The 19,298-nt window shown below is 39.1% G+C and overlaps 1 protein-coding gene across 2 annotated transcripts in view; it reads right to left on the minus strand.

The window, feature by feature from the left end:
- The window catches only part of COL28A1 (collagen type XXVIII alpha 1 chain), a 166,216-nt gene that overhangs the window by 73,109 nt on the left and 73,809 nt on the right, over nt 1-19,298 (minus strand). For both annotated transcript variants that reach the window (XM_047753700.1, XM_047753699.1), the window contains exons 19-25: nt 15,727-15,798; nt 14,913-14,981; nt 12,192-12,263; nt 7,946-8,014; nt 7,280-7,348; nt 1,363-1,431; nt 1,021-1,089 (exon numbers count right to left, since the gene is read on the minus strand). In XM_047753700.1, the coding sequence (XP_047609656.1) occupies nt 1,021-1,089; nt 1,363-1,431; nt 7,280-7,348; nt 7,946-8,014; nt 12,192-12,263; nt 14,913-14,981; nt 15,727-15,798 (489 nt within the window). The remainder of the gene's footprint in view (nt 1-1,020; nt 1,090-1,362; nt 1,432-7,279; nt 7,349-7,945; nt 8,015-12,191; nt 12,264-14,912; nt 14,982-15,726; nt 15,799-19,298) is intronic.

Here is a 19,298-nt window from a genome sequence, read left to right on the forward strand (position 1 = left end):
AGGGGTAGGAGGAATGCCTTTTGTAAGGTGATCAGTAAGGCGAGATTCTAGTGGAAGTCTTAAGAATGAGCCATCCTGACAAAGCCAAAGCCTGGAAGCAGGAGTGAGCTGAAAGAGGGCAGGCCAGTGTGGCTGGAGGTGGGCAGCATGGAAGAAAGTGGCTCTGCGGTCAGGTTGTGAAGGACCTCAGAAGCCTAGGAAAGTGGTTGGGCTTCTTCTCCATAGAAAGTGAAGCCATCAGAGAGTTTTTGAGAGGAAAAGGATGTGATCTGATGTATTGTTTTAAAAGACCAACCTGCCTGCTAGGTAAAAAAGGGCAGAGGGAAAACCAGTGAAGAGGTGGTTTTAATAGCTTGGGTAGTAAACAAAGATAGTCTCTCTGGTGGAAGCTGAAGGAGAAAAGCAGCCAGAGACAAGGTGGAACTGATAGGATTTACCAAAGGACTATGAAGGGACTTGAGGGAAAAAAGGGGACCAAGAATGACTCAGGCATCATGACTTGTAAAGGGGTACTTGGAAGAACCATTTCCAGGCTTATGGGGTGAAAATCAAAGGCTTTATTTTGGGTGTTAGGTTAGAGATGTCTGTGGGAACCCTAAGAGGCGATGTATGGTAAGAAACTAGAAGTGTGAGACCAGAGCTAGGAGGAGGGAAGATAGAATTGTGGAGACCATTAGCAGGTGAATAGTGGATAAGCCATGGGAGCAGAGGAGAGCACCTAGGCAAGAGCATGGCTGAGAGGGGAGGTATTTGAACCAAACTCTGTTCTTGCTACATGAAGACAAAGAAGTGAAAGAATGTGAGTGTTGCCCTCAGGGAGGCAGGCACAAAGCCATCATGTTAATCTGCATGTTCAAGATCTCCAGGAAGTCTATAGATAAGGATAAATAACTTGATCAATTCTTTAGATATCTCCACTCTTTTATCTATTGTGTCTGATAAAAATGTTCACCTTTACCAAGTCACTTACCTACAGGTATATTTTTAGAAGCTAATATGTTACCTACTTCAAAGTCTTACCTTGGCTCCAGTGTCTCCAACTCCACGTAAACCCATTGGTCCAGGAGGTCCTGGTAATCCTCGTGGGCCCTGAGATGGCAGTAAGGGAAAGAGATCAACCTTGGAGAAATCTTGTGTGCAGGAAGAAAAAGAGAGAGAGAAAAGAAAAGGAAGTAAAGGAGAGAGAGAAAGGAAGGAAGGGCGGGAGAAGAAAGAAAAGAAAGAGAGGAAGAGAGAAAAAGATAAAAGAAGGGAGGAAGGGAGAGAGAAAGGGAGGAAGGGATGAAAGGAAGGGAAGGGGAGGAAGGAAGAAGGAAAAGAGGAAAAGAAGGGGGGTGGTAATAAAGCAAGGTCCACACTTACAGCCACACCAGGATAGCCGTCGCCTTTGAGTCCTGGAGCACCCACTGGTCCCCGAGGGCCTTGGGCACCCTGGGTAAAGTCCAACATTAGGAGATACCATTAGACTAAACTATGAGACACCTGGCAAAACTTAGGCACAATACCAACTCCATATGCCAAGGAGTGAGAAGTACAAAGGAATGACTTGAAAAACTTTAGAAGGAAATCCTACCACGTGTGGCAGCTCCTCATAAGTCTCCTCATAAGTCTTACCCATTTCCCTTGTGGGAAGCATGGAATGAGTAGAGGGAATGAATATATATGAGCCATTACAAAATTGTCTATAGGACACACACTTCATAGGCATTAGAAAAGGGCTATGTGCTGATATTTTAATTCTAAAAAATTACACATTTTTAGTGTCATAAATCAGGAAGTATAAAATGAGAAATTCCGTAAGCATCATGTGAGAGGGATACATACCAAAATTTTAAGTATAAAATAACTCGGTTACCTATTACTATGTCACATCTATTATCTTTATCTTCCTCAGTGGGGCCTAAATTAGATGGGGAATAAAGACACTCAAATAAAAATTTTAAACAGATTTATTTTTAAAAAACAAGTTATGAAAGAATAGGACACAGAGTTCACAGTGGGTTCGTATCATGAGACCTAGAAGACGTTATACATACTGCTTTACAGTGATGACCTTAGGATTAAAAAACTTTTAGTAGCAACTACCAGCCTCCTGTATAGAGGATATGGAAGGAGGATTATTGCCTTTTGAACAATAGAGTTCATTCTACAAAAGGAACTCAGAGAAATTTCTGGCTAAATTAAAATGGAAAGAAAGAAAAAAAAAATGAGGAAGAGTCTTAGGAAGATTTGTTAAATGTAAGTCTATCATACTTATATTGATTGATTGGTTGACTGATTGATTGTCTTTTTAGGGCCATACCCGCAGCATATGGAGGTTCCCAGGCTAGGGGTCAAATCAGAGCTGCAGCCACTGGCATACTCCACAGCCACATCTGCGACCTACACCACAGCTCAGGGCAATGCTGGATCCTTAACCAACTGAGCTACGCCAAGGATCAAACCTGCGTCCTCATTGATGCTAGTCAGATTCATTTCCACTGAGCCACTACAGGAACTTCCATACTTATAGTTAAAACATTTCTTTTCATACCACATTCCATTCTGTTGCTGTGATAACTTACAGTGGCTTTTGTCAATGCACTTCAATCATTTTGATAAAGAGCTGTCCGTGTTTTTAAATATTTTTTTATTTATTTATTCACATCAGGCAGAAACTCTAATAATAGACCTTTGTTTTCCAAGATTAGAAAAGGATGGAATTCCCATTGCGGCTCAGCTGGTTAAGAACCCAGTTCCATGAGGAACTGAGTTTGATCCCTGGCCTCGCTCAGTGGGTTCAGCATCTGTCACTGCCACAAGCTGTGGCATAGGTCACAGATGTGGCTCCAATCCTGAGTTGCTGTGGCTGTGGCTAGGCCAGTGGCTACAGCTTGTATTTGACCCCTACCCTGGGAACCCCCATATGCTGCTGGTGAAGCCCTAAAAAAGATTAAAAAAAAAAAAAAAAAGGACCTTCAGAAAACAGGTGACCACTTACAAAAGCTTAATGTACTACTTCTCATTAACAAAAACAAGATCTCTTAAAGTTGTACGACAGAGCAAAAAACAAACTATTCTGGAGAGGTGAATTTTGGTTTATCCTCCACTACAGGAAACTAGTCACTTTTCAGAAGCAACTTATTATGCTATCCCAATTATGTTTAAGGTTAAAGCACTCAACATTTCTCATGGGACAGGTCCCAAAATAAGATGCCCATTTCTCTCCATGCTTAAACAGGGAACAGGCCAGCAACAAAACAAAGCAATAACTGTTCCCTGGTTAAGTTGAAAGGGAAAGAAAACTGGAATCAAAATTCACTTTCAATTTTTATTTCTAAGTTCCAAGTCTATGATAGATTATCAGCAGCTGTTATTGTTTATCCTCTGGCACCCATACTAGGGGGGGAAAGCCATTAAAGCATTCATAGTTTATGAATGTGTTTTTCCTAGAGATCTTCTCTCCTGCAAGAATTTCAGTTCCTTGTTACCTCTAACATTGACAAGGGCAATCTTCTTTCTCATACTTTTATTTTGGACTCCTCACAATAGTTTTATAGATCAAAGTTTGCCACTTGGCCTTTCTGTACTTGATTCAGGGAAATGTCCTGAAGAGCGATCCACTTAAGTGTCCCTCTCATTCAACAGAAATTAGGGTAGAGATCTTAATCAGGTGTTTTGAAATGAGTTTTTTTTTTTTTAAATCAGGGATCTGAGAGGTTCCTGCAGTGACACACAAAGCTAAATTAATGTGCCCAGACTCTCATCAGACATTTAACCCTCCAAGAGCTTAAACACCAGTGCATTAGGGAAGAATGGCAGAAATAGTATCTTTAGGGGTTATGGGACTAGAAAAATGATTGGAGTGAAGAAGCAAATAACTTTAAATGCCATCACCAAAAATGCCCAATAATGAGCAGTGGGGAAAAGGTGTAGATTATAAACCCTGGCTGCATGTTTAGTTGGATTTTATTTCTATTGTAAAGAATAGTATAAGTAGAGAGAAGTAACTTTAAGTCACAGACTTGGGAATACATGGATTTGGGAAATTATCAAACAATATGAAAATTGTCACCCACATGTTCTTGCTCAAGGTCATATCTGTAGTTTTAGCCCTAGGAAATTTGGAATTTTCTCCTTGAATCATAAATAACTTGGGTTCCTGTTTGCATCAGAGTCTAGGGAGCAGTTTGACTGTCTTGTTCTAGTTTGCCCAGGACATTCTGTTTTAGCTTTAAAGTCCCACATCCCCAGGAACTTCTTCCATCCCCAGTAAGCCAGAAGATCATCACTCTGGCAAGGACAACTCTTAAAGTGATTAAGAACAGCAGAGGTCAGGATCCTGCCTTCTCCTTCACAAAGAACCACTCCCACTTATATCAGTGTACCATAGGTTTTGCATGATATTTCAAAGATGGCTCTAAGTTTTCTTTTTTGGAGTCTGAAAACCACTGATGTTAGTACTTGAACCCTTTCATCTAGAAGAGACAATCTGATAAACTAAAGGCAGCTTCAAAGCTATATAACAACATGCTACTAATTAAATAAGTACAGATTATGAAGCCCTGAAGCCTGTTTCTATGAACTAGGATGTGCTTGTTGACATTTGGAATGTAAAATTTTGCTGTGATGTTGGGTTTTATTTAGGCAGAGAAATCGTACTTTCTTGCCAGAGAAAAATAGCTATGATTACTTAAAGCTGTCTTCTCCTATAATTATTGGCACTTTCATTTAAAATAACTCTAGTTATTCAACATAGTACTGGAAGTCCTAGTCACAGCAATCAGACAAACCAAAGAAATAAAAGGCATCCAAATAGGAAGAGAAGAGGTAAAACTGTCACTGTATGTATACTATATATAGAAAACCCTAAGGACTCAACCCAAAAACTACTACAACTTATCAATGAATTCAGCAAAGTAGCAGGATATAAGGTTAAGATATAGTATTCAGAAATCAGTAGCACTTCTGCATACTAACAATGAAATATTAGAAAAGGAATACAAAAATGTAATTCCTTTTAAAATTTCACCCCAAAAATCAAATACCTGGGCATACACCTGACCAAGGAGATAAAGGACTTATATGCCAAGAACTATAAAACATTAATCAAGGAAATTAAAGAAGATGTAAAGAAATGGAAAGATATCCCATGCCCCTAGGTTGGAAAAATTAATATTGTAAAAATGGCCATACTACCCAAAGCAATCTACAGATTCAATGCAATCCCTATCAAATTACTCATGACATTTTTCATAGAACTAGAACAAACAATCCAAAAATTTATATGGAACCACAAAAGACCCAGAATTGCCAAAGCCATCCTGAGGAACAAAAACCAAGCAGGAGGCATAACTCTCCCAGACTTCAGGCACTATTGCAAAGCCACAGTAATCAAGACAGTGTGGTACTGGTACCAAAACAGACAGACCAGTGGAACAGAATAGAGAACCCGGAAATAAACCCTGACACCTATGGTCAATTAATCTTTGACAAGGGAGGCAAGAACATAAAATGGGAAAAAGACAGTCTATTCAGCAAGCATTGCTGGGAAACCTGGACAGCTGCATGCAAAGCAATGAAACTAGAACACACCCTCACACCATGCACGAAAATAAATGGCTTAAAGAGGAAAATGTAAGACAAAACACTGTCAAACTCCTGGAAGAGAACATAGGCAAAACATTCTCTGGCATCAACTTTATGAATATTTTCTCAGGTCAGTCTCCCAACAGAAATAAGAGCAAAAATAAACCACCGGGACCTAATCAAACTGACAAGCTTTTGCACAGCAAAGGAAACCCAAAAGAAAACAAAAAGACAACTTACAGAATGGGAGAAAATAGTTTCAAATGATGCAACTGACAAGGGTTTAATCTCTAGAGTATACAAGCAACTTATACAACTCAACAGCAAAAAAGCCAACAACCTGATTGAAAAATGGGCAAAAGACCTGAATAGACATTTTTCCAAGGAAGATGTACAGATAGCCAACAGGCACATCAAAAAAAAAAAAAAATGCTCAACATCCCTGATTATTAGAGAAATGCAAATCATAACTACCATGAGATACCACCTCCCACCAGTCAGAATGGCCATCATTAATAAGCCCACAAATAACAAATGCTGGAGGAGGTGTGGAGAAAAGGGAACCCTCCTCCAATGTTGGTGGGAATGTAAGCTTGTACAACCACTATGGAGATCAGTATGGAGGTACCTTAGAAATCTATACTTAGAACTACGATATGACCCCACAATCCCACTCTTGGGCATATATCTGGACAAAACTTTCCTTTAAAAAGACACATGTGCCCGCACGTTCATTGCAGCTCTATTCACAATAGCCAAGACATTGGAAACAACCCAAATGTCCATCGACATACAATTGGATTAGGAAGATGTGGTATATATACACAATGAAAATCTACTCGGCCATAAAAAAAGAATGAAATAATGCCATTTGCAGCAACATGGATGGAACTAGAGACTCTCATTCTGAGTGAAGTACATCAGAAAGAGAAAGACAAATACCATATGATATCACTTATATCTGAAATCTAATATAAGGCGCAAATGAAACTTTCCTCAGAAAAGAAAATCATGAACTTGGAGAATAGACTTGTGGTTGCCAAGGTGGAGGGAGGGAGTGGGGTGGTTGGGGTGCTTGGGGTTAATAGATGCAGACTATTGCCTTTGGAATGGATTTGCAATGAGATCCTGCTGTGTAGCACTGGGAACTATGTCTGGTCACTTCTGATGGAGCATGATAATGTGAGAAAATAGAATGTGTACATATATGTGTAACTGGGTCACCATGCTGTACAGTACAGAAAAAAATTGTATTGGGGAAATAACTATTAAAAATAATAATAATAACAAAAAAGAAAATTACTCTGAAAGATGAAAAAACAAAGCAGAGAAATTTGATTAAAGTTTCTAAACATGAATTTTTGGACAATGTTTTGCAGAAGAGATACATTGAACATTAGTATGTAAATGAAGGGGACTAAAGGCCACATAATTTCCTACATCATGAAAGTTGCAAAAAGAGCATTTTCAATCAAATGTTTAGCCAACAAACATTTTACAACAGGAACTATCATCCCCCACATTTATGAAAAAGAAATATGCCGGCTTGATTTTTAAAAAGAGGAATAGAGAGTATTCTTAAATTTCAGTCCATCAACGTAGCGACTAAAAGTGGAATAATCCCCATCAAAGACTAATGATGCATTAAATCTACTTTCGCTTCTCTTACATATAGGAAACAAACAAACAAAAGAACATAATTAAAGTATACCTTTGGTCCTCGAATAGCAATTCCAGGTTCTCCTTTCAATCCAGGCATCCCAGGTCCTCCTCTATCTCCCTGTACATTTCAAATAATGTTCACAGTTTCGGGCTTTACATTGTGTGAGAAACCATTATGGCGCAGAGCAGAAAAGCAATTGGCCAATTGGAAAGGGCTTAATCTGTTAGTCTCAGATCTTGATAGAGCACATCCTAATACATTTGAGGAGATTTTCAAATCTTCAGCAAATAAAAACTGTCAGTAAAGACCACTAAGCTATTCAAAGACCACTGAAATAATAGATAGCTATCTAGACTCAAATATTTAGACTGTGAAAATGTCTGGAAATGCTCTTAAATCTGAATGAATTTCTTTTCTGCTAGACTTTCTGATTCACAGATTATTCTGAATAAGTGGCAATAAATTCTTACATGCATTTGAGTCTAGGATTTAAGAGAGGTTGTTCAAGGTAATATGACAAGTTCAAGACCTGGAGCAAGACATCTGGTTTCTAATCTTAAGCTGGCCCTTCACCAGCTTAATTATGAAATAGCAGGGTTGAACTATATAATATCTTGGGGTTCTTCCAAAACTAAAATTCTAGTTCACTGGTTTCATAAATCTTTCCCCAATCCAACTGCCAAAGAGGAAAAAAAAATTCCCAGGAATGCATACCTTTGGCCCAGGTGGTCCAGGAATTGATGCTCCAGGCATTCCAAAAGGGCCCATAATTCCTGGATCACCCTTAAAAAAAAAAAAGAGCAAAGTATTCATTATACTTTGAACACAAAAACAATATATAGGAATTATTACAGGAAAATATATATATGTGTTTCCAGCATTTTAAAGTATTTCACTCAATTTATCCAAAAGGCTGAGAAGTGATGGAGCATTTTAAAAGTATTGTGACACATTAAGTCATAATATTCACAGCCAATGCAAAAATATTTTAAGCATCTTTGTTAAATCACCCCTAAAGTTACTGATCACTAAGAGTTCAGAGCCTTTAATAAATGCATTTAGTTAATTTCTGAGTAATGGGGAATTTTTCTCTCCTGTGCATCATTTTACTAGCAAATAATAAGTATTCAATTTGCGGTGATTCGTTCTCATGTTGTGTGCCAGGAAGCTCAGAGGGAACTATTTGTTCACTTATAACAATTATAAATTTGGGGTACACTTGGTAAATAAATCATGTTCCTTCTAGTTTATACCTTTTTCCTCTGTTACTTTACTTTCTGGCCCACAGTACAGCAGTCTTTCATTTTATGCTCTTTCACATCCCTCTTTAGAAGTCGAGACTTTACGTTTTTTTAAAAAAAATTTTGAACAGAAAAAATTAAAATGTATCTGTTTTGTTTTATTGTCTCAATAGGAGTCTCAATAAAGACTCAGTCTGAACAGCAGACAATATATCTACCTCTTGCTTCTAGACCAATGATTCTCAAATTTGGGCAGCAGATACATCATCAGAAAAACCTGATGAAACACGGGGTCCAGGGTTTCAGCCCAAGAGATTTTTTTTTTTTAGGGCCGCATATGGAAGTTCCCAGGCTAAGGGTCCAGTTGGAGCTACAGCTGTCGGCCTATGACACAGCCACAGCAATGCAGGATCTTAGCTACATCTGAAACCTACACCACAGCTCTTGGCAATGCCGGATCCTGAACCCACTGAGTGGAGCCAGCGATCAAACCCACATCCTCATGGATACTAGTCAGGTTCATTTTCACTGAGCCACAACAGGAACTCCCAGCCTGAGAGATTTTATATCAATAGCTCTAGGGGCTGGACCCAGGAATATGAATTTTTATGAGGTAGCTTAGGTGATTCTGATGAAGGTACCATTATTTCACTTAAAAACACCACACAAAGCAATTGTCTTTAAAAGAGAGTGTACACTCTGCACAGGGTGTTCAAACTAACCAATTTGGGATCTGAGAAGAATATATTAGGGCTTCATTGGATGCTTTTATCTCATCTTTTAAATTTTAATTATTTATATAAATCTCATGACACATAATAGTTTTTGTTTGTTTGTTTTTTGTCTTTTTAGGGCCACACCCATGGCATATGGAGGTTCCCAGGCTATGGGTGGAATCAGAGATACAGCTGCTGGCCAACACCATAGATAGCCACAGCAATTTGGGATCTGAGCCACATCTGCAACCTATACCATAGCTCACAGCAATGCCAGATCCTTAACCCACTGAGTGAGGCCAGGGATTGAACCTGCATCCTCATGGATACTAGTCAGATTCGCTTCCACTGAGCCACGATGGGAACTCTCATATAATAGTTTATGAATAAAAACTACAATTGAAAAATAAACCTCTATTGGAGTGTGGCCAAATTTTGTTTACTAGTAGGGATGTGTAATCTAGCAGTTTGGAAAAGACTCATCTAGAGTAAGTGCTGCAAGCTGGGACTTGTGGGCCAAATCCTGCCTGCCACCTGGTTTTGCACCCCCAAGGCTAAAAACTGGTTTTCACATTTTTAAACAATTGTTACATGGGCACCTACATAATATCCTTAGTTTTGCTTCTTGACCCACACAGCCTAAAATATCTGCCGCCTGCACTTTCACTAAAAATTTTGCCTCCTCCTGCCTTAGAGAATGAACTATTTGGTTCTCCTGCCTCCTCCAAGAGGAACTCCATCCATCCCATTCACTGGTAATCACACCTGCCCTGAGCCATGCCCATCTTCACAGCCAGGCCTCCCGCTGTGCTGATTACCCAATCCAAGCATACCAGCATAGGGGGCCAGTGATCCAAGTGCTAGCCCTTAATTCTAATCCTGTGAGGCAATGGCTCCAGACATGGTCAGGATTTGGGCCACAGATAACCACCCTATTCAATTCCATGGCAAAGAAAAAAAACACTAACCTGGTAAAATTTTCACAAAAAAAAACGGGCTAGGCAAAATTATGCTTCTAGATTGAATCTATTCTACTTTTTTAAAAAGAGACCAATTACTTTTAGATACAAATTCATGTATATAGAACGTATGCAGTTCTTTTAAAGACCTTTATTGAGGTGTGATTCTGTTTTAAAATAGGGCAATTCTTTTTTTTTTTCTTGAAGTATAGTTGATTTACAACATTGTGTTAATTTCTGCTCTACAGCAAAGGGATTCAGTTGTATGAATATACATACAGACTTTTTTTTTTCCTTTTTATGGCTGGACCTTTGGCATATGGAAATTCCCAGGCTAGGGGTCAAATCAGAGCTTCACCTTAGGGCTATGCCACAGTCAGCAGCAATGCCGGATCCTTAACCCACTGAGCAAGGCCAAGAATCAAACCCACATCTTCATGGAGGCTACACGGGGTCCTTTACCTGCTGGGCCACAACAGGAATTCCTATACACTCTTTTTTTAATGTTCTTTCCCATTATAGTTTATCATAGGAAAACATGGCAATTCTTCATCAACAAAAGCTTTTTTCAAAATACGGAAAAATATTCACGTTAAGACTAACTAAGACGTAAAGAGTAATCACTATTCCAATACAACACATTTCCTATATGACGGCTTTTCTCATCATTTGCCTCTTGAACCATCTGCAACAGAAGGCACTTATTTAAGAAAAGCCGATTCTTGGGACCCACCCACGTCCCAAATTCAGATCTCTCGGCATAGTGCCAAGACACAGGGGTTTGTATCAAGCTCCCAGGCAGTACTGATGGACAGTGAAGTTGAAGAATCATTGGTCTACAGGGCATTCTTTGTTTTGTGTCTGCTCCTGTCTAGCTGGCACATTTTTTTTTTAGAGGTACTTTAATAGTCTGGTCCTTGAATACACTCCTTCATACAATTAGCATGTTTCTAGAGGACTGAACTCTCAGGTTTGCCATTTCTGTTTCCTGACACATCTGGACGACCTCCATATTCTCTCCTGCTTGAGTCAGGACACCTAATTGCTTGCTTCACAATATCCTTACTTCTTCCTCAGCATCCCATCTTGGACAGTTTATCAGGACACCTACGCCCCACTTTCCATTTCATAGTATTGATTTTTTCCTTTCTGAATGACTCCATGAGTTGAACATTTACTATGTGCCAGGAGCTGTGCTAAGTGCTTTACTCACTTTTAGTCTTCACAACGACGCTGAGAAATAGATACTATTACTCTTTTTTTTTCCCCTACGATTGAAGTGATGGGTGCCCCAAGGTTCCTGGGATGGTGCAGAGTGGGAGTCCACTCCCCACCTTGTGAAGCCCTGCTCTTCATCCTCACTGAACCACCTCTCCATCTGCAACGTTTCTGTTCTTGTTCAGCCAAACAAGCTGATGGAGAATTGCTGTCTCCTATGGTCCTAACTTCATCTTAACTTCTGAATATCTGGTTGTTACTAGAGAGGACCGACACACAGATGCTCTCCTAGAAGCATAAGAGTTCCCACTCGGCAGGTTAAGAACCTGACATAGTGTCTGTGAGGATGTGGGTTCAATCCCTGGCCTCACTCAGTGGGTTAAGGATCTGGTGTTGCTGTGAGCTGTGGTGTAGGTCACAGATGTGGCTCCGATCTTGTGTTACTATGGCATACACAATGCAGCCCTGATTCAACCCCTAGCCCAGGAACCTCCATATGCCTCAGGTGTGGCCCTAAAAAGACAAAAAAAAAAAAAAAGGAAAGAAAGAAAAGAAAAAGAAGCATAAACATTCCAATGAAGATCTCATGTTCTATGCAATCTCTTTATTCGATACTATTATGGTCTGAAACAGTATGTTTTCTAAAGCCTTTTTCATTTGGGGACTTTTTTTTTAATTTATTAAGAAGGAAACAGCGAATATAAACCAGCTATGATGGAAAAAATATAAATCATTTAAAAAAGAAACAGCAGAAATCTAATATTCCATTAAAACCATATATAATTACCATCTTCCCAAAACATAAACGAGAATATAAGAAACATACCTTCGGTCCTTCTGGCCCAGGAAATCCCCTCTGTCCTTGATTTCCTTTGCTCCCTTTCTTTCCTTCATCCCCCTAACAAAAACAATTATAAAAACAATTGTTATATTAATAGTCTTTCTACCGTCTTAACCTTATCCTGGCCAGATCCTCAATAAATACCAACTGTAAAGTGATGTTCCCCAGGACCAGCACAGCTGTACAGGGTTTGTCAATGTTCTTGAGCAGATCAGATGAATTCAGAACTGTTCAGGGCTTCCCGTTTATTCAGTAGGATTTAATATTTTCTAGACTCAATGTTCACTACCTTTCTGTGGGGATTTTGAACTTACAATTCTTTTGCCTTCTCACTCTATTAACAGATGGTTCTGAGACAGTCACAGTTTCAGAAGAGAGCTATCTATGTTTTTCCTGCTGTTTTTCAGCTTTCGGGCTATTTCAGTTTTAAAATGTAAAATGAGACATTTTTCAAATCCAGCTCCATTTCTTTCTCAGAGGAGAGGCTAGTCCTTTCTCTGTAAGGAAGCCAATAATTCACTTGGCAGCAAGATGAGTGAGCATCAACCCAGGGCAGAGCTAGAAACTGCCTGGTATTCTCCAACAGGCTTGTCTACACCTGTGCTCTCCCCAGGGAACTGCATTACCTTCAACCAGAAGCCTCAGGGCATTCCCAAACTCTCCTTCTTCTAAGGCTTATCAGCAAGGCACTATACCTAAGTGTGTGCCCACCTCACCAAAAGAACTCCTTGGGCTTTGTAGCCAAGGCCATTCTGTACTTATAACAGAAATGATGGTACCACACTTTTCACACCTGTGCATGCATCTGAGTCACCTAGGGATGGCTGGGCCCCACACTCAGTGTTCCTGATTTAGTAGTTCTGCACGGCAGTCCAATAATTTACTTTTCTGATGCACTCCCTGGTGATGCTGGTGCTGCTGTTCCTGGGACCACACTTTCAGAACCACTGGACTCTACCAAAGTCATCAGAAACCAGACACTTTTCTAAGAAGAGGTGACTATAGAGTCCACAGACATGTGATTAACTCCCTAACACATACTGATGGAGAGTAGTGACAGAAAATTTAAAAAACTTGTTAAATGTCCCAAAATCACTTATTTTATCATTATCATTTGCCAATAGAGATGAAATCTATCTACAACTATTTATTTCCTCCCACTCACTACCAAACTTAATTTATTGATCTAAAGCCAACAGCAGGTGTGTCCCTGGCATGGCACAGAGGAAATGAATCTGACTTGGAACAATGAGGTAGGGGGTTTGATCCCTGGCCTTGCTCGGTGGGTTAAGGATCCAGCATTGCCATGAGCTGTGGTGTAGGTTGCAGACTCGGCTTGGATCTGGTGTTGCTATGGCTGTGGCTGTGGTATAGGCCAGCGGCTACAGCTTCAATTAGACCCCTAGCCTGGGAACCTCCACATGCCATGGGTGTGGCCCTAAAAAGAGAGAAAGACAAAAAAAAAAAAAAAAGAAGAAGAAGAAGCCATCAGTAGGAATTCACTAAATAAAATGCCAACATTGAGACACAGCATGTGTTGGGTATGTGATATGGCCTTCCATAAGCCCCAAATCACCTCAAAGCCCAGCTCTAGTTAACGTCTATTCTCCTTGCCCTGCTGGGATATTCCCCACCACACATTGCTTTCCTCTTGAAAACATTTCTCCTTGGTTTCCCTGACATGGTTCTGTGTATTCATTCTATCTATCTTCATGCTGTTCTGAATGTTCTTTCTCCAACGACTGCAAAACACGGATTCAAAGCTTAGCTCTCTTAGATATCATTCGTTCCCAAGGGTATATAGAAGAAAACATTAGCTCTCCTGAATGTTAGTGGGCAATTACTTCTAGAACTTTTTTTTGGCATGATGTTAAAAGGATATTCTCTGTTCACATTTCCACTTCCTCCTGCCCACCCTCCCACCCCAAAAGTAGATCTCATAGTCTGGTTAGTAATTTTAAGTGTTTGAAATTCTACAAGTATATTTATATTTCAAATTCTCACATTTAAGGTTAATGACTCAATTTTAGACAATGTTCTCAAAAGATATATCTTAAGCTATCAATTGCTATTTTAATAGGATTATAAAACATTAGAACATTAGTAAGTATATAGATTTTATTTTTACTTTACTCATATATAATTCTTCGGAATATTTATATGAGCATTGATGACTGAACATAAGAACTGCTGGAACATCTGACCCCTTAGGTCTTATTGATGAATTTTGATATTCTCATCTTGACATATAAAGATATTACTCAACTATCATTTCTACAATGTGTAAAATAAATTTATGCCATGTTGTGAAAGTGCCACTTAATAGGTGATATTTTTCATTACTGCATGAGCATGTAGAAATATTTGGAAAAAATTTATGAACTTTCAAGTCTCAAGGATGTATCTCAAGGCTCTTTTTTCCCCTGTGATGTATTTTATAAATGTCAATCTAGCTGTTTATTGAGAAAACATATGTTGAACTCTTCCTATAGGCTGGGCCTATGACAGTTGTTAGGAAAATGAAAAATGAATAATACATGCTTCCTGTCTTACAAAAGCTCAAAAGCTAGTATCCATAATTTTAAGCCAGAAGTAAATACCTTTGACATAGCAAGAATAATGATCAAATTTCTCCTGTCCTTAGTGTCAGGGCCAGCAAACAGGCAGTCTGCTCTCCATTCTCTAACACTGTAAATTATTCCATACCTTGAGACCAGGTTGTCCTTTTCCAGGTGGTCCTTCAGGGCCTCTTGCTCCTGGAAGCCCTGCTTCTCCCTGGAGAAAATGACACTGATGTCTTAGAGGTCCCACTACAGACACCCACCTTGACTCTTCTTACAGCCAGTAGATTCTCTGCTGAGATCCTCCAAAACACAACACAACTTAACTCTAGTCTCGAAATTAATTTGGAAGTTTGCCAACTTGAATAAATTAATATTCAACTACAGTTTCACTCAGAGCAGCTGAAATATCATGAAAAGTCCAATTTCTCAGCCAATTTCCAAAGCAATAAGCTCACTTTCCTTTGGCTCTTCATTCACATTGGGTGGTTTGTTTTTTTAAAAAAAAAAAGAAAAGAAAGACCTTCGGCCTCTCCATCTGCTATTTTTCACTACTTATATTGAAAAATGAGTATTTCAAATGTCAACTCAAAATACTTCAGGAAATATTTCTAATGGCCTTACTTCTTGAATACATTTACAAACTCTCCTTTTGGAGAAAGGAAAAAGGTGTTTTTCTCTAAGCTTAAATGAAAGTGCTTTCTAGGAATCCAAGGGGACTAGGTCAGTGGAGAATAGTTCTCCAAAACACCAGAGAGAAGGCAGATACTTCTCAGCCTTTGAATTGGTGCTCATTCTATCTGAAGTAAATGAAAAAGGAAATTTAGTGTTGCGGGATTTTTTTCTTAAAAAGACTGAGTTTATCTTGAATGGCTTAATTTGGGCTCCTGCACTACCAAGATATAGTATGGTTCAATGGTTCAATAGTTTTACTTCACTGATATGCAAAACAGTGTTACCTTCTTGCCTGCTGCTCCATCTTCTCCTGGTACTCCTGGCTGTCCTGGGAGTCCTGTTGAGCCTGGCTCCCCCTGGTGGATGAGCAAAGATTTTACTTCCCAGATGTTCCTATTTACCATGTTACGCCATTCTGAAGTATTTGGAATTGAATATATCTTCTAATGTCTGAGAAAACCCTGTGAGTAGGGAAATCCGAGCAGTAATGAATAGCATTAAACCATCTCACCATGAGCATTGTTTATCCTCTCTGGGACTTGGTTTTGGATTATGTTGTTTGTAATGGATTGAATTGTGACACCTCCACCCCCAAAGTCTTAAACTTTGGTACCTGTGAATGGACCTTATTTGGTAATCAAGTTAAGATGTAATTTGAAGTTCTTGTTATGGCTCAGTGGTAACGAACCCAACTAGTATCCATGAGGATGTGGGTTTGATCCCTGGCCTCACTCAGTGGGTTAAAGATCCAGCATTGCTGTGAGCTGTGGTATAGGTCAAAGATGTGGCTCGGATCTGGCATTTCTGTGGTTGTGGTATAGGCCAGCAGTTGTAGCTCTGATTGGACCCCTAGCCTGGGAAATTTCACACACCACAGATATGGCCCTAAAAGGAAAAAAGAAAAAAAAAGACGTAATCAGGTTAAGATGAAGCCATTAGGATGGTTCCTAAGCCAAAGTAACTGATATCCTTATAAGAAGAGGGAAACATGAAGAGAGACACATGGGGAGAACACCATGTGACAACAGAAGCCAAGATTAGAGTGACATAGCTTCAAGACAAGGAATTCCAAGGATAGGCTCCCACCAGGAGCTTAGAAGCACGAAAAGTTCTTCCCTAAAGCTTTTGGAGGAAGCATGACCCAGCAGACAGCTTGATTTTTTTTACTTCTGGCCTCCAAAACCATAAGACAGTAAGTTTCTGTTTCATTAAGCCACAGAGTTTGTGGTGATTTGTGATAGCAACCCTTAAAAAACTAATATAAAAGTGAAATGGAAAAAAAAATTGAGCCCTAATATAGCTTCCAACTGTAATATTCAGTAATTTTACTTGCTTTCAAGTTAATTTGTGATTAAGTCCCTTAAAGTATTCAGAGAAAACACATGCTACTTTCATATAGTATAAAAGAGTCCTTACTGCATATAGTAAGAGAAAAAATATTGAAAATATTGAAAGTGGTTCACATAAACTACACTTTAAAAACTAGTGAAAACACAGTGAACCTAAAAATAAGTAAAGGATATAATAAAGAAAGCAGAAAATAATAACTTATAAGCAAAAAGCAAGAATGACAATATTAAAAGGTAATACTTAAAAATATAAGAAAATTTAAAAACATCTAGCAGTAATTATTAACATTAAAAAGGCACAAAAGTAGTACTAGAAATGAAAGACATATATATACCTAGCAAAAAGATTTTTAATCATACAAAATTTCTGTGACAGTTTGAAACAAATATATTAGAAACATTAATAAATGGATAATCTTCAAAAAAGATATATGGAGTTACCATCGTGGCTCAGCAGAAACGAATCTGACTAGTATCCATGAGGATGCAGGTTCAATCCCTGGCCTTGCTCAGTGGGTTAAGGATCCAGCATTACCATGAGCTGTAGTGTAGGTCGCAGACATGGCTCAGATCCCGCATTGCTATGGCTGTGGCATAGGCCAGCAGCTGCAGCTCCGACTCAACCCCTAGCCTGGGAACTTCCATGTGCTGCGGGTATGACTCTAAAAAACAAAAAAAAAAGAAAAAGAAAAAGAAAAAGAAAGAAAGCTGCTAAGAGAGAAGATTTTAAAAGTTCTCAACACAGGGAAAAGAAATTTGTAACTATATGAGGTAAGGTATATTGACTGAAATAACTATGGTAGTCGTTTCACAATATATACATAATCCAATCATCATGTTGTGAGTCTAAAACTAATACAATATTATATGTCAATTATATCTCAGTAAAGCTGAAAAATTTTTTCAAAAAATAAAAATAAAATATACCATAACAAGACAACTTAATTATAGACCAATCTATGTAAGAAAAATGAGGCAACTTAAGGGTCTGATCAGAATAGAGGAGCTAGGTTTAAATTCTCACCTGATGCAACTGAAAAGCAGACAAAATATATGAAACAATAATTTTTTTCAAAATGTTAGACACCAAGTAATAAAGCATAATTATCCCTTAGAGAGGGAAAACAAAATAGGTAAGTGCTACAATTCCCCAAGTCTATTGCCTGGATAAAGTCTCCAGGTCATGATGCAGGGAGAGAGAACCCAGAGAAAGTTCAGAAGTCTTTCTAATCTAAGGAGACAAAGGTAGGAATCTGGGTAAACCAAGGTATTAAAAATTCACACAATAGGAGTTCCTGCTGTGGCGCAGTGGGATCAGCAGCATCTCTGCAGTGCTGGGATGCAGGTCTGATCCCCAGCCTGGCACAGTGGGTTAAGGATCTGGCGTTGCTGTACCTACAGTGTAGGTCACACCTGCAGCTCAGATCTGATCCCTGGCCCAGGAACTCCATATGTTACAGGGCAGCCAAAAAGAAAAACATCACAAAATAGATTACCAGAGAGGAAGGAGTGACATGGAGGGAGCTCTGAAGATCTGCTGAGCATCCCCCTTGAGCAGTCAGGTGAGTACTGTTCAGCACAGTATGAAGGAACTACCCAAGGCTGGAAAACAACCAAATTAAAGGATTAGAGGGAACTGACAGCAGGTGAGACACAGTGCCTGCTCCGGTGGCAAGAAAGAAAACTTGACAGTTCTGAAGGCACAGAATTCTAAAAAGGATTGTGGCTCGGTAGTGGGAGAAAATTAACCCTAGACCAAATACTGCTCTTGTCTTACCTGATAAAGCTTAAAAGCAAGACCAAAAGGCTCAAACTGTTTCCAAGCAATGTAGAAGCCTTTAAAAACAAAGCTCAAAAATGCTTAGAGGAATACAAAAATATTTAGCACTCACAAAGGTAAAATTCACGATGTTTGGCATCTAATCAAAAATTACCACAAATCAAAAAAGCCGCCAAAAGTTGACCCAGAAAATTACACAGGCAATAAAATTCATAGAAAAGGACATTAAAAGTTTTTATACTACATTTCATATGTTCAAGAAACTAGAGGAAATTTAAAACATGTTAAACAGGGAGTTCCCGTCGTGGCGCAGTGGTTAATGAATCCGACTAGGAACCATGAGGTTGCGGGTTCGGTCCCTGCCCTTGCTCAGTGGGTTAACGATCCGACGTTGCCTTGAGCTGTGGTGTAGGTTGCAGACGCGGCTCGGATCCCGCGTTGCTGTGGCTCTGGTGTAGGCCGGTGGCTACAGCTCTAATTGGACCCCTAGCCTTGGAACCTCCATATGCTGCGGGAGCAGCCCAAGAAATAGCAAAAAAAGACAAAAATAAATAAATAAATAAATAAATAAATAAATAAATAAATAAATAAATAAATAAAACATATTAAACAGAGACATGAAAGATATAGAAGGGTACAAATTGAACTTATAGAATTGAAAACTGCAAGCTATAAGACTAAAAATACACTGGATAGAATTAAAAGCAGATTAGATATCACAGAAGAA

The sequence above is a fragment of the Phacochoerus africanus genome, chromosome 11, assembly GCF_016906955.1.
Source record: "Phacochoerus africanus isolate WHEZ1 chromosome 11, ROS_Pafr_v1, whole genome shotgun sequence".
Taxonomy (NCBI): Eukaryota; Metazoa; Chordata; class Mammalia; order Artiodactyla; family Suidae; genus Phacochoerus; species Phacochoerus africanus.